The sequence below is a fragment of the Chiloscyllium plagiosum genome, unplaced genomic scaffold (genome assembly GCF_037043375.1).
Source record: "Chiloscyllium plagiosum isolate Xiang-an unplaced genomic scaffold, Cpla_swu_hap1 HiC_scaffold_7, whole genome shotgun sequence".
In the NCBI taxonomy this organism is placed as follows: domain Eukaryota; kingdom Metazoa; phylum Chordata; class Chondrichthyes; order Orectolobiformes; family Hemiscylliidae; genus Chiloscyllium; species Chiloscyllium plagiosum.
The window spans coordinates 10123145-10144435 of NW_028270145.1; the positions used below are offsets into that span (position 1 = coordinate 10123145).

General features: G+C 66.7%; 1 protein-coding gene across 1 annotated transcript in view; it reads left to right on the plus strand.

The window, feature by feature from the left end:
- Positions 1 to 21291, plus strand: part of kcnh3 (potassium voltage-gated channel, subfamily H (eag-related), member 3) — a 771606-nt gene that overhangs the window by 245105 nt on the left and 505210 nt on the right. Inside the window, exon 2 of the mRNA XM_043692965.2 lies at positions 18924 to 19157. Coding sequence (XP_043548900.1) covers positions 18924 to 19157 — 234 coding nt within the window. The remainder of the gene's footprint in view (positions 1 to 18923; positions 19158 to 21291) is intronic.

Here is a 21291-nt window from a genome sequence, read left to right on the forward strand (position 1 = left end):
CCCGCTCCGGGACCTGGCCCACGACTCAGCGTGTGCTCGCTCTGCTCCCCGCTCCGGGACCCGGCCCACGACTCAGCGTGTGCTCGCTCTGCTCCCCGCTCCGGGACCCGGCCCGCGACTCAGCGTGTGCTCGCTCTGTTCCCCGCTCCGGGACACTGCCCACGACTCAGCGTGTGCTCGTTCTGCTCCCCGCTCTGGGACACTGCCCACGACTCAGCGTGTGCTCGCTCTGCTCCCCGCTCCGGGACCCGGCCTGCGACTCCGCGTGTGCTCGTTCTGCTCCCCGCTCCGGGACCCGGTCCGCGACTCAGCGTGTGCTCGCTCTGCTCCCCGCTCCGGGACCCGGCCCACGACTCAGCGTGTGCTCGCTCTGCTCCCCGCTCCGGGACCCGGCCCACGACTCAGCGTGTGCTCGCTCTGCTCCCCGCTCCGGGACACGGCCCACAACTCAGCGTGTGGTCGCTCTGCTCCCCGCTCCGGGACACAGCCCACGACTCAGCGTGTGCTCGCTCTGCTCCCCGCTCCGGGACACGGCCCACGACTCAGCGTGTGGTCGCTCTGCTCCCCGCTCCGGGACCCAGCCCACGACTCAGCGTGTGGTCGCTCTGTTCCCCGCACCGGGACCCGGCCCACGACTCAGCGTGTGGTCGCTCTGCTCCCCGCTCCGGGACCCGGCCCTCGACTCAGCGTGTGCTCGCTCTGTTCCCCGCTCCGGGACCCGGCCCTCGACTCAGCGTGTGCTCGCTCTGATCCAAGCTCCGGGACTCGGCCCACGACTCAGCGTGTGGTCGCTCTGCTCCCCGCTCCGGGACACGGCCCACGACTCAGCGTGTGCTCGCTCTGTTCCCCGCTCCGGGACCCGGCCCACGACTCAGCGTGTGCTCGCTATGCTACCCGCTCCGGGACCCGGCCCACGACTCAGCGTGTGCTCGCTCTGCTCCCCGCTCCGGGACACGGCCCACGACTCAGCGTGTGCTCGCTCTGCTCCCCGCTCCGGGACCCGGCCCACGACTCAGCGTGTGCTCGCTCTGTTCACCGCTCCGGGACCCGGCCCACGACTCAGCGTGTGCTCGCTCTGCTCCCCGCTCCGGGACCCGGCCCACGACTCAGCGTGTGCTCGCTCTGCTCCCCGCTCCGGGACCCGGCTCACGACTCAGCGTGTGCTCGCTCTGCTCCCCGCTCCGGGACCCGGCTCACGGCTCAGCGTGTGCTCGCTATGCTACCCGCTCCGGGACCCGGCCCATGACTCAGCGTGTGCTCGCTCTGCTCCCCGCTCCGGGACACGGCCCGCGACTCAGCGTGTGCTCGCTCTGTTCCCCGCTCCGGGACCCGGCCCACGACTCAGCGTGTGCTCGCTGTGCTACCCGCTCCGGGACACGGCCCGCGACTCAGCGTGTGCTCGCTATGTTCCCCGCTCCGGGACCCGGCCTGCGACTCCGCGTGTGCTCGCTCTGTTCCCCGCTCCGGGACACGGCCCACGACTCAGCGTGTGCTCGCTCTGCTCCCAGCTCCGGGACTCGGCCCACGACTCAGCGTGTGCTCGCTCTGCTCCCCGCTCCGGGACCCGGCCTGCGACTCCGCGTGTGCTCGTTCTGCTCCCCGCTCCGGGACACGGCCCACGACTCAGCGTGTGCTCGCTCTGTTCCCCGCTCCGGGACACGGCCCACGACTCAGCGTGTGCTCGCTCTGTTCCCCGCTCCGGGACACGGCCCACGACTCAGCGTGTGCTCGCTCTGCTCCCCGCTCCGGGACACGGCCCGCGACTCAGCGTGTGCTCGCTCTGTTCCCCGCTCCGGGACCCGGCCCACGACTCAGCGTGTGCTCACTCTGCTCTCCGCTCCGGGACCTGGCCCACGACTCAGCGTGTGCTCGCTCTGCTCCCAGCTCCGGGACCCGGCCCATGACTCAGCGTGTGCTCGTTCTGCTCCCAGCTCCGGGACCCGGCCCATGACTCAGCGTGTGCTTGCTCTGCTCCCCGCTCCGGGACCCGGCCCGTGACTCAGCATGTGCTCGCTCTGTTCCCCGCTCCGGGACCCAGCTCATGACTCAGCGTGTACTCGCTCTGCTCCCTGTTCCGGGACCCTGCCCACGACTCAGCGTGTACTCCCTGTATTCCCCGCTCCGGGACCCGGCCCACGACTCAGCGTGTGCTCGCTATGCTACCCGCTCCGGGACCCAGCCCATGACTCAGCGTGTGCTCGCTCTGCTCCCCGCTCCGGGACCCGGCCCGTGACTCAGCGTGTGCTCGCTCTGTTCCCCGCTCCGGGACAGTGCCCACGACTCAGCCTGTGCTCGCTCTGTTCCCCGCTCCGGGACCCGGCCCATGACTCAGCGTGTGCTGCCTCTGTTCCCTGCTCCGGGACCCGGCCCACGACTCAGCGTGCGCTCGCTCTGTTCCCCGCTCCGGGACCCGGCCCACGACTCAGCGTGTGTTCGCTCTGTTCCCCGCTCCGGGACCCGGCCCGCGACTCAGCGTGTGCTCGCTCTGCTCCCCGCTCCGGGACCCGGCCCGTGACTCAGCGTGTGCTCGCTCTGCTCCCCGCTCCGGGACCGGGCCCATGACTCAGCGTGTGCTCGCTCTGCTCCCCGCTCCGGGACCTGGCCCACGACTCAGCGTGTGCTCGCTCTGCTCCCCGCTCCGGGACACGGCCCGCGACTCAGCGTGTGCTCGCTCTGTTCCCCGCTCCGGGACTCGGCCCACGACTCAGCGTGTGCTCGCTCTGCTCCCCGCTCCGGGGCCTGGCCCACGACTCAGCGTGTGCTCGCTCTGCTCCCCGCTCCGGGACACGGCCCGCGACTCAGCGTGTGCTCGCTCTGTTCCCCGCTCCGGGACCTGGCCCACGACTCAGCGTGTGCTCACTCTGCTCCCCGCTCCGGGACCTGGCCCACGACTCAGCGTGTGCTCGTTCTGCTCCCCGCTCTGGGACACTGCCCACGACTCAGCATGTGTTCGCTCTGCTCCCCGCTCCGGGACCCGGCCCGTGACTCAGCGTGTGCTCGCTCTGCTCCCTGCTCCGGGACCCGGCCTGCGACTCCGCGTGTGCTCGTTCTGCTCCCCGCTCCGGGACCCGGCCCGCGACTCAGCGTGTGCTCGCTCTGCTCCCTGCTCCGGGGCCCGGCCTGCGACTCAGCGTGTGCTCGCTCTGCTCCCCGCTCCGGGACCCGGCCCGCGACTCAGCGTGTGCTCGCTCTGTTCCCCGCTCCGGGACCCGGCCCGCGACTCAGCGTGTGCTCGCTCTGCTCCCTGTTCCGGGACCCGGCTCGCGACTCAGCGTGTGCTGCCTCTGTTCCCCGCTCCGGGACCCGGCCCACGACTCAGCGTGTGCTCGTTCTGTTCCCCGCTCCGGGACCCGGCCCACGACTCAGCGTGTGCTCGTTCTGTTCCCCGCTCCGGGACCCGGCCCACGACTCAGCGTGTGCTCGTTCTGTTCACCGCTCCGGGACCCGGCCCACGACTCAGCGTGTGCTCGCTCTGTTCCCCGCTCCGGGACCCGGCCCACGACTCAGCGTGTGCTCGTTCTGTTCCCCGCTCCGGGACCCGGCCCACGACTCAGCGTGTGCTCGTTCTGTTCCCCGCTCCGGGACCCGGCCCACGACTCAGCGTGTGCTCGCTCTGCTCCCCGCTCCGGGACCCGGCCCACGACTCAGCGTGTGCTCGCTCTGCTCCCCGCTCCGGGACCCGGCCCACGACTCAGCGTGTGGTCGCTCTGTTCCCCGCTCCGGGACACAGCCCACGACTCAGCGTGTGCTCGCTCTGTTCCCCGCTCCGGGTCCCAGCTCATGACTCAGCGTGTGCTCGCTCTGCTCCCCGCTCCGGGACCCGGCCCGCGACTCAGCGTGTACTCCCTGTATTCCCCGCTCCGGGACCCGGCCCATGACTCAGCGTGTGCTCGCTCTGCTCCCCGCTCCGGGACCCGGCCCGCGACTCAGCGTGTGCTCGCTCTGCTCCCCGCTCCGGGACAGTGCCCACGACTCAGCCTGTGCTCGCTCTGTTCCCCGCTCCGGGACCCGGCCCATGACTCAGCGTGTGCTCGCTCTGCTCCCCGCTCCGGGACCCGGCCCGCGACTCAGCGTGTGCTCGCTCTGTTCCCCGCTCCGGGACCCGGCCCACGACTCAGCGTGTGCTCGCTCTGCTCCCCGCTCCGGGACCCAGCCCACGACTCAGCGTGTGCTGCCTCTGTTCCCCGCTCCGGGACCCGGCCCACGACTCAGCGTGCGCTCGCTCTGTTCCCCGCTCCGGGACACGGCCCACGACTCAGCGTGTGCTCGCTCTGCTCCCCGCTCCGGGACCCGGCCCATGACTCAGCGTGTGCTCGCTCTGTTCCCCGCTCCGGGACCCGGCCTGTGACTCAGCGTGTGGTCGCTCTGCTCCCCGCTCCGGGACCCGGCCTGTGACTCAGCGTGTGGTCGCTCTGTTCCCCGCACCGGGACCCGGCCCACGACTCAGCGTGTGGTCGCTCTGCTCCCCGCTCCGGGACCCGACCCGTGACTCAGCATGTGCTCGCTCTGCTCCCCACTCCGGGACCCGGCCCACGACTCAGCGAGTGCTCGCTATGCTACCCGCTCCGGGACCCGGCCCATGACTCAGCGTGTGCTCGCTCTGTTCCCCGCTCCGGGACACTGCCCACGACTCAGCGTGTGCTCGCTATGCTACCCGCTCCGGGACCCGGCCCATGACTCAGCGTGTGCTCGCTCTGTTCCCCACTCCGGGACCCGGCCTGCGACTCCGCGTGTGCTCGTTCTGCTCCCCGCTCCGGGACCCGGCCCACGGCTCAGCGTGTGCTCGCTCTGCTCCCCGCTCCGGGACCTTCCCCACGACTCAGCGTGTGCTCGCTCTGCTCCCCGCTCCGGGACCCGGCCCGCGACTCAGCGTGTGCTCGCTCTGTTCCCCGCTCCGGGACACGGCCCACAACTCAGCGTGTGCTCACTCTGCTCCCCGCTCCGGGACCTGGCCCACGACTCAGCGTGTGCTCGTTCTGCTCCCCGCTCTGGGACACTGCCCACGACTCAGCGTGTGCTCGCTCTGCTCCCCGCTCTGGGACACTGCCCACGACTCCGCGTGTGCTCGTTCTGCTCCCAGCTCCGGGACTCGGCCCACAACTCAGCGTGTGCTCACTCTGCTCCCCGCTCTGGGACACTGCCCACGACTCAGCGTGTGCTCGCTCTGCTCCCCGCTCCGGGACCCGGCCTGCGACTCCGCGTGTGCTCGTTCTGCTCCCCGCTCCGGGACCCGGTCCGCGACTCAGCGTGTGCTCGCTCTGCTCCCTGTTCCGGGACCCAGCCCGCGACTCAGCGTGTGCTCGCTCTGTTCCCCGCTCCGGGACCCGGCCCACGACTCAGCGTGTGCTGCCTCTGTTCCCCGCTCCGGGACCCGGCCCGTGAGTCAGCGTGTGCTCGCTCTGTTCCCCGCTCCGGGACCCGGCCCACGACTCAGCGTGTGCTCGTTCTGTTCCCCGCTCCGGGACCCGGCCCACAACTCAGCGTGTGCTCGCTCTGCTCCCCGCTCCGGGACCCGGCCCACAACTCAGCGTGTGGTCGCTCTGCTCCCCGCTCCGGGACCCGGCCCACAACTCAGCGTGTGCTCACTCTGCTCCCCGCTCCGGGACCTGGCCCACGACTCAGCGTGTGCTCGTTCTGCTCCCCGCTCTGGGACACTGCCCACGACTCAGCGTGTGCTCGCTCTGCTCCCCGCTCTGGGACACTGCCCACGACTCCGCGTGTGCTCGTTCTGCTCCCAGCTCCGGGACTCGGCCCACAACTCAGCGTGTGCTCACTCTGCTCCCCGCTCTGGGACACTGCCCACGACTCAGCGTGTGCTCGCTCTGCTCCCCGCTCCGGGACCCGGCCTGCGACTCCGCGTGTGCTCGTTCTGCTCCCCGCTCCGGGACCCGGTCCGCGACTCAGCGTGTGCTCGCTCTGCTCCCTGTTCCGGGACCCAGCCCGCGACTCAGCGTGTGCTCGCTCTGTTCCCCGCTCCGGGACCCGGCCCACGACTCAGCGTGTGCTGCCTCTGTTCCCCGCTCCGGGACCCGGCCCGTGAGTCAGCGTGTGCTCGCTCTGTTCCCCGCTCCGGGACCCGGCCCACGACTCAGCGTGTGCTCGTTCTGTTCCCCGCTCCGGGACCCGGCCCACAACTCAGCGTGTGCTCGCTCTGCTCCCCGCTCCGGGACCCGGCCCACAACTCAGCGTGTGGTCGCTCTGCTCCCCGCTCCGGGACCCGGCCCACAACTCAGCGTGTGCTCGCTCTGCTCCCCGCTCCGGGACACAGCCCACGACTCAGCGTGTGGTCGCTCTGTTCCCCGCTCCGGGACACGGCCCACGACTCAGCGTGTGGTCGCTCTGCTCCCCGCTCCGGGACCCGGCCCACGACTCAGCGTGTGGTCGCTCTGTTCCCCGCACCGGGACCCGGCCCACGACTCAGCGTGTGGTCGCTCTGCTCCCCGCTCCGGGACACGGCCGGCGACTCAGCGTGTGGTCGCTCTGCTCCCCGCTCCGGGACCCGGCCCTCGACTCAGCGTGTGCTCGCTCTGTTCCCCGCTCCGGGACCCGGCCCACGACTCAGCGTGTGCTCGCTCTGCTCCCCGCTCCGGGACCCGGCTCACGGCTCAGCGTGTGCTCGCTATGCTACCCGCTCCGGGACCCGGCCCATGACTCAGCGTGTGCTCGCTCTGATCCCAGCTCCGGGACTCGGCCCACGACTCAGCGTGTGGTCGCTCTGCTCCCCGCTCCGGGACACGGCCCACGACTCAGCGTGTGCTCGCTCTGTTCCTCGCTCCGGGACCCGGCCCACGACTCAGCGTGTGCTCGCTCTGCTCCCCGCTCCGGGACCCGGCCCACGACTCAGCGTGTGCTCGCTCTGCTCCCCGCTCCGGGACCCGGCCCACGACTCAGCGTGTGCTCGCTATGCTACCCGCTCCGGGACCCGGCCCACGACTCAGCGTGTGCTCGCTCTGCTCCCCGCTCCGGGACCCGGCCCACGACTCAGCGTGTGCTCGCTATGCTACCCGCTCCGGGACCCGGCCCATGACTCAGCGTGTGCTCGCTCTGCTCCCCGCTCCGGGACACGGCCCGCGACTCAGCGTGTGCTCGCTCTGTTCCCCGCTCCGGGACCCGGCCCGCGACTCAGCGTGTGCTCGCTCTGTTCCCCGCTCCGGGACACGGCCCACGACTCAGCGTGTGCTCGCTCTGCTCCCAGCTCCGGGACTCGGCCCACGACTCAGCGTGTGCTCACTCTGCTCTCCGCTCCGGGACCTGGCCCACGACTCAGCGTGTGCTCGCTCTGCTCCCAGCTCCGGGACCCGGCCCATGACTCAGCGTGTGCTCGTTCTGCTCCCAGCTCCGGGACCCGGCCCATGACTCAGCGTGTGCTTGCTCTGCTCCCCGCTCCGGGACCCGGCCCGTGACTCAGCATGTGCTCGCTCTGTTCCCCGCTCCGGGACCCAGCTCATGACTCAGCGTGTACTCGCTCTGCTCCCTGTTCCGGGACCCTGCCCACGACTCAGCGTGTCCTCCCTGTATTCCCCGCTCCGGGACCCGGCCCACGACTCAGCGTGTGCTCGCTATGCTACCCGCTCCGGGACCCGGCCCATGACTCAGCGTGTGCTCGCTCTGCTCCCTGCTCCGGGACCCGGCCCGCGACTCAGCGTGTGCTCGCTCTGTTCCCCGCTCCGGGACACGGCCCACGACTCAGCGTGTGCTCGCTATGCTACCCGCTCCGGGACCCGGCCCATGACTCAGCGTGAGCTCGCTCTGCTCCTCGCTCCGGGACCCGGCCCACGACTCAGCGTGCGCTCGCTCTGTTCCCCGCTCCGGGACACGGCCCACGACTCAGCGTGTGCTCGCTCTGCTCCCCGCTCCGGGACCCGGCCCACGACTCAGCGTGTGTTCGCTCTGCTCCCCGCTCCGGGACCCGGCCTGTGACTCAGCGTGTGCTCGCTCTGCTCCCCGCTCCGGGACCCGGCCTGTGACTCAGCGTGTGGTCGCTCTGCTCCCCGCTCCGGGACCCAGCCCACGACTCAGCGTGTGGTCGCTCTGCTCCCCGCTCCGGGACCCGGCCCACGACTCAGCGTGTGGTCGCTCTGCTCCCCGGTCCGGGACCCGGCCCACGACTCAGCGTGTGCTCGCTCTGCTCCCCGCTCCGGGACACGGCCCGCGACTCAGCGTGTGCTCGCTCTGTTCCCCGCTCCGGGACCCGGCCCACGACTCAGCGTGTGCTCGCTCTGCTCCCCGCTCCGGGACCGGGCCCACGACTCAGCGTGTGCTCGCTCTGCTCCCCGCTCCGGGACCTGGCCCACGACTCAGCGTGTGCTCGCTCTGCTCCCCGCTCCGGGACACGGCCCGCGACTCAGCGTGTGCTCGCTCTGTTCCCCGCTCCGGGACACGGCCCACGACACAGCGTGTGCTCGCTCTGTTCCCCGCTCCGGGACACGGCCCGCGACTCAGCGTGTGCTCACTCTGCTCCCAGCTCCGGGACTCGGCCCACAACTCAGCGTGTGCTCACTCTGCTCCCCGCTCCGGGACCTGGCCCACGACTCAGCGTGTGCTCGTTCTGCTCCCCGCTCTGGGACACTGCCCACGACTCAGCGTGTGCTCGCTCTGCTCCCCGCTCCGGGACCCGGCCTGCGACTCCGCGTGTGCTCGTTCTGCTCCCCGCTCCGGGACCCGGCCCGCGACTCAGCGTGTGCTCGCTCTGCTCCCTGTTCCGGGACCCGGCCCGCGACTCAGCGTGTGCTCGCTCTGTTCCCCGCTCCGGGACCCGGCCCGCGACTCAGCGTGTGCTCGCTCTGCTCCCTGTTCCGGGACCCGGCCCACGACTCAGCGTGTGCTCGTTCTGTTCCCCGCTCCGGGACCCGGCCCACGACTCAGCGTGTGCTCGTTCTGTTCCCCGCTCCGGGACCCGGCCCACGACTCAGCGTGTGCTCGCTCTGCTCCCCGCCTCCGGGACACGGCCCACGACTCAGCGTGTGCTCGCTCTGCTCCCCGCTCCGGGACCCGGCCTGTGACTCAGCGTGTGCTGCCTCTGTTCCCCGCTCCGGGACCCGGCCCACGACTCAGCGTGTGCTCGTTCTGTTCCCCGCTCCGGGACCCGGCCCACGACTCAGCGTGTGCTCGTTCTGTTCCCCGCTCCGGGACCCGGCCCACGACTCAGCGTGTGCTCGCTCTGCTCCCCGCCTCCGGGACACGGCCCACGACTCAGCGTGTGCTCGCTCTGTTCCCCGCTCCGGGACCCGGCCTGTGACTCAGCGTGTGCTCGCTCTGCTCCTCGCTCCGGGACCCGGCCCACGACTCAGCGTGTGGTCGCTCTGCTCCCCGCTCCGGGACACAGCCCACGACTCAGCGTGTGGTCGCTCTGTTCCCCGCACCGGGACCCGGCCCGCGACTCAGCGTGTGCTCGCTCTGCTCCCCGCCTCCGGGACACGGCCCACGACTCAGCGGGTGCTCGCTCTGCTCCCCGCTCCGGGACACGGCCCACGACTCAGCGTGTGCTCGCTCTGCTCCCCGCTCCGGGACCCGGCCTGTGACTCAGCGTGTGCTCGCTCTGTTCCCCGCTCCGGGACCCGGCCCACAACTCAGCGTGTGCTCGCTCTGCTCCCCGCTCCGGGACACGGCCCACGACTCAGCGTGTGCTCGCTCTGCTCCCCGCTCCGTGACCCGGCCTGTGACTCAGCGTGTGGTCGCTCTGCTCCCCGCTCCGGGACCCGGCCCATGACTCAGCGTGTGCTCGCTCTGTTCCCCGCTCCGGGACCCGGCCCACGACTCAGCGTGTGCTCGCTCTGCTCCCCGCTCCGGGACCCGGCCCATGACTCAGCGTGTGCTCGCTCTGTTCCCCGCTCCGGGACCCGGACTGTGACTCAGCGTGTGCTCGCTCTGCTCCCCGCTCCGGGACCCGGCCCACGACTCAGCGTGTGGTCGCTCTGTTCCCCGCTCCGGGACATGGCCCACGACTCAGCGTGTGCTCGCTCTGCTCCCCGCTCCGGGACCCGGCCCACGACTCAGCGTATGGTCGCTCTGTTCCCCGCACCGGGACCCGGCCCACGACTCAGCGTGTGGTCGCTCTGCTCCCCGCTCCGGGACACGGCCCACGACTCATCGTGTGCTCGCTCTGCTCCCCGCTCCGGGACACAGCCCACGACTCAGCATGTGCTCGCTCTGCTCCCCGCTCCGGGACCTGGTCCACGACTCAGCGTGTGCTCGCTCTGCTCCCCGCTCCGGGACCCGGCCCGCGACTCAGCGTGTGCTCGCTCTGCTCCCCGCTCCGGGACCCGGCTCACGGCTCAGCGTGTGCTCGCTCTGCTCCCCGCTCCGGGACCCGGCCCATGACTCAGCGTGTGCTTGCTCTGCTCCCCGCTCCGGGACCCGGCCTGCGACTCCGCGTGTGCTCATTCTGCTCCCCGCTCCGGGACCCGGCCTGCGACTCCGCGTGTGCTCATTCTACTCCCCACTCCGGGACACGGCCCACGACTCAGCGTGTGCTCGCTCTGTTCCCCGCTCCGGGACACGGCCCACGACTCAGCGTGTGCTCGCTCTGTTCCCCGCTCCGGGACCCGGCCCACGACTCAGCGTGTGCTCGCTCTGTTCCCCGCTCCGGGACACGGCCCGCGACTCAGCGTGTGCTCGCTCTGCTCCCAGCTCCGGGACTCGGCCCACGACTCAGCGTGTGCTCACTCTGCTCTCCGCTCCGGGATCTGGCCCACGACTCAGCGTGTGCTCGCTCTGCACCCAGCTCCGGGACCCGGCCCATGACTCAGCGTGTGCTCGTTCTGCTCCCAGCTCCGATACCCGGCCCATGACTCAGCGTGTGCTCGCTCTGCTCCCCGCTCCGGGACCCGGCCTGCGACTCCGCGTGTGCTCGTTCTGCTCCCAGCTCCGGGACCCGGCCCATGACTCAGCGTGTGCTCGCTCTGCTCCCCGCTCCGGGACCCGGCCTGCGACTCAGCGTGTGCTCGCTCTGCTCCCAGCTCCGGGACCCGGCCCATGACTCAGCGTGTGCTCGCTCTGCTCCCTGCTCCGGGACCCGGCCCGCGACTCAGCGTGTGCTCGCTCTGTTCCCCGCTCCGGGACCCGGCCTGCGACTCAGCGTGTGCTCGCTCTGTTCCCCGCTCCGGGACCCGGCCCACGACTCAGCGTGTGCTCGCTCTGTTCCCCGCTCCGGGACCTGGCCCACGACTCAGCATGTGCTGCCTCTGTTTCCCGCACCGGGACCCGGCCCACGACTCAGCGTGTGCACGCTCTGCTCCCCGCTCCGGGACCCGGCCCACGACTCAGCGTGTGCTCGCTCTGTTCCCCGCTCCGGGACCTGGCCCACGACTCAGCATGTGCTGCCTCTGTTTCCCGCACCGGGACCCGGCCCACGACTCAGCGTGTGCACGCTCTGCTCCCCGCTCCGGGACCCGGCCCACGACTCAGCGTGTGCTCGCTCTGCTCCCCGCTCCGGGACACGGCCCACGACTCAGCGTGTGCTCGCTCTGCTCCCCGCTCCGGGACACGGCCCACGACTCAGCGTGTGCTCGCTCTGCTCCCCGCTCCGGGACCCGGCCTGTGACTCAGCGTGTGCTCGCTCTGCTCCCCGCTCCGGGACACGGCCCACGACTCAGCGTGTGCTCACTCTGCTCCCCGCTCCGGGACCCGGCCCGTGACACAGCGTGTGGTCGCTCTGCTCCCCGCTCCGGGACCCGGCCCACAACTCAGCGTGTGCTCGCTCTGCTCCCCGCTCCGGGACCCGGCCCTCGACTCAGCGTGTGCTCGCTCTGTTCCCCGCTCCGGGACACGGCCCACGACTCAGCGTGTGCTCGCTCTGCTCCCAGCTCCGGGACCCGGCCCATGACTCAGCGTGTGCTCGTTCTGCTCCCAGCTCCGGGACCCGGCCCATGACTCAGCGTGTGCTCGCTCTGCTCCCCGCTCCGGGACACTGCCCGCGACTCAGCGTGTGCTCACTCTGCTCCCCGCTCCGGGATCCGGCCCACGACTCCGCGTGTGCTCGTTCTGCTCCCAGCTCCGGGACCCGGCCCATGACTCAGCGTGTGCTCGCTCTGCTCCCCGCTCCGGGACCCGGCCTGCGACTCAGCATGTGCTCGCTCTGCTCCCCGCTCCGGGACCCGGCCCGCGACTCAGCGTGTGCTCGCTCTGCTCCCCGCTCCGGGACCCAGCCTGTGACTCAGCGTGTGCTCGCTCTGTTCCCCGCACCGGGACCCGGCCCACGACTCAGCGTGTGCTCGCTCTGCTCCCCGCTCCGGGACCTGGCTCACGACTCAGCGTGTGCTCGCTCTGTTCCCCGCTCCGGGACCCGGCCCACGACTCAGCGTGTGCTGCCTCTGTTCCCCGCTCCGGGACCCGGCCCACGACTCAGCGGGTGCTCGCTCTGTTCCCCGCTCCGGGACACGGCCCACGACTCAGCGTGTGTTCGCTCTGCTCCCCGCTCCGGGACCCGGCCCACGACTCAGCGTGTGCTGCCTCTGTTCCCCGCTCCGGGACCCGGCCCACGACTCAGCGTGTGCTGCCTCTGTTCCCCGCTCCGGGACACGGCCCACGACTCAGCGTGTGCTCCCTCTGTTCCCCGCTCCGGGACCTGGCCCACGACTCAGCGTGTGCTGCCTCTGTTCCCCGCTCCGGGACCCGGCCCACGACTCAGCGTGTGCTCGCTCTGCTCCCCGCTCCGGGACCCAGCCTGTGACTCAGCGTGTGCTCGCTCTGTTCCCCGCACCGGGACCCGGCCCACGACTCAGCGTGTGCTCGCTCTGCTCCCCGCTCCGGGACCTGGCTCACGACTCAGCGTGTGCTCGCTCTGTTCCCCGCTCCGGGACCCGGCCCTCGACTCAGCGTGTGCTCGCTCTGCTCCCCGCTCCGGGACCCAGCCTGTGACTCAGCGTGTGCTCGCTCTGCTCCCCGCTCCGGGACCCGGCCCACGACTCAGCGTGTGCTCGCTCTGCTCCCCGCTCCGGGACCAGGCCCGCGACTCTGTGTGTGCTCGCTCTACTCCCCGCTCCGGGACAAGGCCCGCGACTCAGCGTGTGCTGCCTCTGTTCCCCGCTCCGGGACCCGGCTCACGACTCAGCGTGTGCTCGCTCTGTTCCCCGCTCCGGGACCCGGCTCACGACTCAGCGTGTGCTCGCTCTGCTCCCCGCTCCGGGACCCGGACCACGACTCAGCGTGTGCTCGCCCTGCTCCCCGCTCCGGGACACGGCCCACGACTCAGCGTGTGCTCGCTCTGCTCCCCGCTCCGGGACCCGGCCCACGACTCAGCGTGTGGTCGCTCTGCTCCCCGCTCCGGGACCCGGCCCACGACTCAGCGTGTACTCGCTCTGCTCCCTGTTCCGAGACCCTGCCCACGACTCAGCGTGTACTCCCTATATTCCCCGCTCCGGGACCCGGCCCACGACTCAGCGTGTGCTCGCTCTGTTCCCCGCTCCGGGACCCGGCCCACGACTCAGCGTGTGCTCGCTCTGCTCCCCGCTCCGGGACCCGGCCCACGACTCAGCGTGTGCTCACTCTGCTCCCCGCTCCGGGCCCCGGCCCACGACTCAGCGTGTGCTCGCTCTGTTCCCCGCTCCGGGATCCGGCCCACGACTCAGCGTGTGCTCGCTCTGCTCCCCGCTCCGGGACCTGGCCCGCGACTCAGCGTGTGCTCGCTCTGCTCCCCGCTCCGGGACCCGGCCCACGACTCAGCGTGTGCTCACTCTGCTCCCCGCTCCGGGACCCGGCCCACGACTCAGCGTGTGCTCACTCTGTTCCCCGCTCCGGGACCCGGCCCAGGACTCAGCGTGTGCTCACTCTGATCCCCGCTCCGGGACCCGGCCCACGACTCAGCGTGTGCTCGCTCTGCTCCCCGCTCCGGGACCTGGCCCACGACTCAGCATGTGCTGCCTCTGTTCCCCGCACCGGGACCCGGCCCGCGACTCAGCGTGTGCTCGCTCTGTTCCCCGCTCCGGGACCCGGCCCACGACTCAGCGTGTGCTCGCTCTGTTCCCCGCTCCGGGACCCGGCCTGTGACTCAGCGTGTGCTCGCTCTGCTCCCCGCTCCGGGACACAGCCCGTGACTCAGCATGTGCTCGCTCTGTTCCCCGCTCCGGGACCCAGCTCATGACTCAGCGTGTACTCGCTCTGCTCCCTGTTCCGGGACCCTGCCCACGACTCAGCATGTGCTCGCTCTGTTCCCGGCTCCGGGACCCGGCCCACGACTCAGCGTGTGCTCGCTCTGCTCCCCGCTCCGGGACCCGGCCCGCGACTCAGCGTGTGCTCGCTCTGCTCCCCGCTCCAAGACCCGGCCCACGACTCAGCGTGTGCTCGCTCTGCTACCCGCTCCGGGACCCGGCCCATGACTCAGCGTGTGCTCGCTCTGCTCCCTGTTCCGGGACCCTGCCCACGACTCAGCGTGTACTCCCTATATTCCCCGCTCCGGGACCCGGCCCACGACTCAGCGTGTGCTCGCTCTGCTACCCGCTCCGGGACCCGGCCCATGACTCAGCGTGTGCTCGCTCTGTTCCCCGCTCCGGGACCCTGCCCACGACTCAGCGTGTACTCGCTCTGCTCCCTGTTCCGGGACCCTGCCCACGACTCAGCGTGTACTCCCTATATTCCCCGCTCCGGGACCCGGCCTGTGACTCAGCGTGTGCTCGCTCTGCTCCCCGCTCCGGGGCCCGGCCCGCGACTCAGCGTGTGCTCGCTCTGTTCCCCGCTCCGGGACAGTGCCCATGACTCAGCGTGTGCTCGCTCTGCTCCCCGCTCCGGGACCCGGCCCACGACTCAGCGTGTGCTCGCTCTGTTCCCTGCTCCGGGACCCGGCCCACGACTCAGCGTGTGCTCGCTCTGCTCCCCGCTCCGGGACCCGTCGCGTGACTCAGCGTGCGCTCGCTCTGCTGCCCGCTCCGAGATCCCGCCTGTGACTCAGCGTGTGCTCGCTCTGCTCCCAGCTCCGGGAACCGGCCCACGACTCAGCGTGTGCTCGCTCTGCTCCCCGCTCCGGGACCCGGCCCACGACTCAGCGTGTGCTCGCTCTGTTCCCCGCTCCGGGACCCGGCCCACGACTCAGCGTGTGCTCGCTCTGTTCCCCGCTACGGGACCCAGCCCACGACTCAGCGTGTGCTCGCTCTGTTCCCCGCTCCGGGACCCGGCCCATGACTCAGCGTGTGCTCGCTCTGCTCCCAGCTCCGGGACCCGGCCCGCGACTCAGCGTGTGCTCGCTCTGTTCCCCGCTCCGGGACCCGGCCTGTGACTCAGCGTGTGCTCGCTCTGTTCCCCGCTCCGGGACCCGGCCCACGACTCAGCGTGTGCTCGCTCTGTTCCCCGCTCCGGGACCCAGCCCACGACTCAGCGTGTGCTCGCTCTGTTCCCCGCTGCGGGACCCGTCCCGTAACTCAGCATGTGCTCGCTCTGCTCCTCGCTCCGTGACCCGTCCCGTGACTCAGCATGTGCTCGCTCTGTTACCCGCTCCGTGACACGATCCACGACTCATCGCTCTGTTCCCCGCTCCGGTACCCGGCTCACGACTCAGCGTGTGCTCGCTCTGCTCCCCGCTCCGGGACCCGGCCCGTGACTCAGCGTGTGCTCGCTCTGCTCCCCGCTCCGGGACCCGGCCTGTGACTCAGCATGTGCTTTGCTCTGCTCCCCGCTCCGGGACCTGGCCCACGACTCAGCGTGTGCTCGCTCTGCTCCCCGCTCCGGGACCTGGCCCACGACTCAGCGTGTGCTCGCTCTGCTCCCCGCTCCGGGACCCGGCCCACGACTCAGCGTGTGCTCGCTCTGCTCCCCGCTCCGGGACCCGGCCCGCGAATCAGCGTGTGCTCGCTCTGTTCCCCGCTCCGGGACCTGGCCCGTGACTCAGCGTGTGCTCGCTCTGCTCCCGGACCTGGCCCATGACTCAGCGTGTGCTCGCTCTGTTACCCGCTCCGGGACCCGGCCCGCGACTCAGCGTGTGCTCGCTCTGCTCCCCGCTCCAGTACCCGGCTCACGACTCAGCGTGTGCTCGCTCTGTTCCCCGCTCCGGGACCCGGCCCACGACTCAGCGTGTGCTCGCTCTGTTCCCCGCTCCGGGACCCGGCCCGCGAATCAGCGTGTGCTCGCTCTGTTCCCCGCTCCGGGACCTGGCCCGTGACTCAGCGTGTGCTCGCTCTGCTCCCGGACCTGGCCCATGACTCAGCGTGTGCTCGCTCTGTTACCCGCTCTGGCACCCGGCCCGCGACTCAGCGTGTGCTCGCTCTGCTCCCCGCTCCAGTACCCGGCTCATGACTCAGCGTGTGCTCGCTCTGTTCCCCGCTCCGGGACCCGGCCCACGACTCAGCGTGTGCTCGCTCTGTTCCCCGCTCCGGGACCCGGCCCGTGACTCAGCGTGTGCTCGCTGTGTTCCCCGCTCCGGGACCCGGCCCACGACTCAGCGTGTGCTCGCTCTGCTCCCCGCTCCGGGACCCGTCGCGTGACTCAGCGTATGCTCGCTCTCCTCCCCGCTCCGGGAGCCAGCCTGTGACTCAGCGTGTGCTCGCTCTGCTCCCCGCTCCGGGACCCGTCGCGTGACTCAGCGTGAGCTCGCTCTGCTCCCCGCTCCGGGACCCGGCCCGCGACTCAGCGTGTGGTCGCTCTGCTCCCCGCTCCGGGACCCGGCCCACGACTCAGCGTGTGCTCGCTCTGTTCCCCGCTGCGTGACCCGTCCCGTGACTCAGCGTGAGCTCGCTCTGCTCCCCGCTCCGGGACCCGGCCCGCGACTCAGCGTGTGGTCGCTCTGCTCCCCGCTCCGGGACCCGGCATGTGACTCAGCGTGTGCTCGCTCTGTTCCCCGCTCCGGGACCTGGCTCAACGACTCAGCGTGTGCTCGCTCTGCTCCCCGCTCCGGGACCCGGCCCACGACTCAGCGTGTGCTCGCTCTGTTCCCCGCTCCGGGACCTGGCTCACGACTCAGCGTGTGCTCGCTCTGTTCCCCGCTCCGGGACCCGGCCCACGACTCAGCGTGTGCTCGCTCTGCTCCCCGCTCCGGGACCCGGCTCACGACTCAGCGTGTGCTCGCTCTGCTCCCCACTCCAGGACCCGGCTCACGACTCAGCGTGTGCTCGCTCTGCTCCCCGCTCCGGGACACGGCCCGTGACTCAACGGGTGCTCGCTCTGTTCCCCGCTCCGGGACCCGGCCCGCGACTCAGCGGGTGCTCGCTCTGTTCCCCGCTCCGGGACATGGCCCGCGACTCAGCGGGTGCTCGCTGTGTTCCCCGCTCCGGGACCCGGCCCACGACTCAGCGGGTGCTCGCTCTGTTCCCCGCTCCGGGACCCGGCCCGCGACTCAGCGTGTGCTCGCTCTGCTCCCCGCTCCGGGACCCGGCCCGCGACTCAGCGTGTGCTCGCTCTGCTCCCCGCTCCGGGACCCCGCCAGTAACTCAGCGTGTACTCGCTCTGCTCCCCGCTCCGGGACCCGGCCCATGACTCAGCGTGTCCTCGCTCTGCTCCCCGCTCCGGGACCCGGCCCATGACTCAGCGTGTGCTCGCTCTGCTCCCCGCTCCGGGACCCCGCCAGTAACTCAGCGTGTGCTCGCTCTGTTCCCCGCTCTGGGACCCGGCCAACGACTCAGCGTGTGCTCGCTCTGCTCCCCGCTCCGGGACCCGGCCCACGACTCAGCGTGTGCTCGCTCTGTTCCCCCCATCCGGGACCCGGCCCACGACTCAGCGTGTGCTCGCTCTGCTCCCCACTCCGGGACCCGGCCCGTGACTTAGCGTGTGCTCGCTATCTTCTCCGCTCTGGGAGTCGGCCCACGACTCAGCGTGTGCTCGCTCTGTTCCCTGCTCCGGGAACCGGCCCACGACTCAGCGTGTGCTCGCTCTGCTCCCCACTCCGGGACCCAGCCCGTGACTCAGCGTGTGCTCGCTCTGTTCCCCGCTCCGGGACCCGGCCCGCGACTCAGCGTGTGCTCGCTCTGCTCCCCGCTCCGGGACCCGGCCCACGACTTAGCGTGTGCTCACTCTGCTCCCCGCTCCGGGACCCGGCCCACGACTTAGCGTGTGCTCGCTCTGTTCCCCGCTCCGGGACCCGGCCCACGACTTAGCGTGTGCTCGCTCTGTTCCCCGCTCCGGGACCCGGCCCACGACTCAGCGTGTGCTCGCTCTGCTCCCCGCTCTGGGATCCTGCCCGTGACTCAGACTGTCCTCGTTCTGCTGCAGTCGCTCTGGAATTTGGCCCACATGCTCATTTTCTCACCAGGCTCCAATCACAACTTGTCTCCCTTGACTCCAGTCTTCGGTAGGGACTAGTTGCATCCTGGAGCAGAGGAGCTCCAACTGAGTTGTCGTGGTCATCATCAGACCGGGGCCTCAAGCTTCTCTCTCCGACCAGGAGGATTTTCCATCGTTTACAAAGTTGTCCAATCTATTCTCATTCCATTCCTCTGTACTTGACTTATGCTTACCTTTTATACTGAGCGCCTCACCCCCACATTCCTCAGCTATTCGCTCAGTTTGACCTAATGCCCTGAGATATTCCTGGATTTGGAATCAACGTTGCAGATTCCTCGGTCATTTCCTCCTGACTGCTATGGAAGACAGGAATTATCGTTAGACATTGTCTGAAATATATAGGTCTGTGGATACACCTCCGTCAGACCGATGCTTAATTATTCTTTGGGACAGGTCTCCCATTTTTGGCATGGGTGCCCAGAGATTAGGGAGGGCAATTTGTAATGGTCAACTGGGTAGAGGGTACCTTTGCTATGTCCATATCCAATGTTTAGTTCAATGCTGAAAAATTCACCTAGCTTTAATTTTATGCATTTTCACAGCAATTTTTTACAATCCTGGGCAGTTAAGAATCAAACATATTCTAAGTTTTTTTGTGGTATTCTTCGCATTTAATATTCATGTGAGTTGTTTTCCTTTTTCCATTAGACATTATTTCATTACTGGTGGGAGCGACAACTTGACAAAGTAGTCCAATCAATATATTGTTTTCAATTCAACAGACAGCAATTTTGTTCTGGGAAATGCTCAGGTATTGAACGTGTATCCTATTGTGTACTGCTCCGATGGATTCTGCGAACTGACTGGCTATGCCCGAGCTGAACTCATGCAGAAGAGCTGTGCTTGTAAGTTTCTCTATGGAGTAGAAACGAACGAAGCCATGAAAATTCAGATCCAAAATGCATTGGATGAGAAACGTGAGTTCAAGACTGAACTGATCTTCTATAAGAAGAGTGGTGAGTAAACAAGATAAAATTATTTTTCGCTTGCTTGCTGTTTGTAATTTAATGTATCCTCCTTTTCCTCTTCCAAGTTGCTCTTCCCTTGTTACCATTTTAATTTACATAATATTATCTCTTCCCTTCTCCATCCACCACTGGTATGAAGTTCCTGAGGGTGCAGGGGAGGCTGAAATCCACTCAACAAGTGACCAGGCTTGGGAAATGGAGAGTGGCCCTGGTGATCGTTGGGCACGGTGGTTTAACGGGTTCGATTCCTGCCTCGGGTGACTGTCTGTGTGGAGTTTGCACAATCTCCCCGTGTCAGCGTGGGTTTCCTCTGGGTGCTCCTGTTTCCTCCCACAGTCCAAAGATGTGCAGGTTAGATGGATTGGCCACGCTAAATTGCCCATAGTATCCAGGGACGTGCAGGTGAGGTTGATTAGCCATGGGAAATGCAGAGTTACAGGGCTAGGATAGGGGATGGATCTGGTTGGGATGGTCTTTGGAGGGTCAGTGTGGACTCAATATGCTAAATAGACTGTTGCCACACTGTAGGGATTCTGTGATTGTAACATCAGTCTCTCGTTTACTTATTCAACTTCACATCCCAGGTCCGTCTGCGTGGAACCTGCCTTGTTAATACCTTGATCCTACCTTTGTGGAAAATCCAAACCTATCATAACAACCCCTCCACTATCGTATCCTCAGTTTTTAAGAATGGAATATTTAGTTTTTTGAATGGAAATGTCAGTTGACTGTCAGAGTTACTGTTGAATTGTTCCAAACACTTTGGTTTATTTCTTTTATTTTATTGCATTTAATTGACCTGTTAGTATTGTACATATCAACTGTTCATAATTACAACTAACGGGTCATCAACATATATAGTTTGGAAGCAACTTGTGTAACAGCATGACTGGGAAAGGCTGGATTATTGACATCATTGCCTGGAAGGGGATATTTTTAAAGTATTGGTTTTTAAGGTACGAAAAGAGCAGATGTGTTCAGGGAGCATGCTGTGGACGCTGATGGCCTAATGTCTGAGTATACAGCAGTCAATGATCAAAGAGAAGTGATTGGAAATGAGGAGTGTAGGAGAAATAGGTCAGTTGGAATAAGGGTGCAGGAGACAGCTGAATTTGGGCAGGATATCAACCGGGAGAATCTTTTGTTTATTTACACAATCAGGGTGAATATAGAGGTGCGGAATGCACAGTTTGGAATGTGGGCTACAGCATTCTGTATGAATTGTAGTCGTTGCAAGAAAGCTGGTGAGAGAGGTTCGTTAAAAAAATCACTCCAGAGGGAATAGTAGTATTGAACTGTAGTGAAGCAATATTGAGTGCAAGCAGAGTGACCAAGATTTCAGAGTTGGAAGAGGTTGGTTTTAATACAGATCACATTAAGGTTGGAGGAAGAATGGTGAGAGATTTGAGTTTTAATAGTGCAATATATCAAAGCTTTCTTTGGCCTAGTCTGAAGTGGCAAACCGATGTGTTTAGTATGGGAAAGGTCAAACAAAGTGGGCTTCTGTTTGGCCAATATTGAGCTGAAGCAATTGGAAATTATCAGATCAGTTGTTACAAATGAAATGGGTTGGAATATGGGACTAAATTTAAAACTGGGACCAGAGACTACCAGAACCAGACAGTTTGGTTAAAACATGGAAAGTATGATTTTCAAAACCATTTAGTTTTCATTTGTCCACAACTGGTTCCATACAAACTTGAGGAAGGAAGGTTTAAAGATAAACTAATAATATCTGAGAGTTACAATTATTTGGAATTTGTTCCTTTACAAGTCACATGTAGCAAACAACTAGCTAAACCAATTTAAAAGAGCATTTATGTTTGTCAAAAGTATTTTCTGTGATACCAGACTGTTGTCACATGTGAAGTTATTCTTGACAGTCTTCAATTGCTTACTTGAAATAAAAAAAGAGTGTTCACTGATGTAAATTCATTTGAAAGATTTACTTAAACATTCCTGAAACTACTCTCTTAAAACAAACCCAAAGTCTGGTTAAACAGTCTTCAAACAGGCACTATAACAAAATATGATCGAATGAGTAACAAAAACTTGAAGATGAATGGAAATCATGTTATCTAGGGCATTCCTTAGCTATGTTTGTAGAGTAGCGAGGATAATT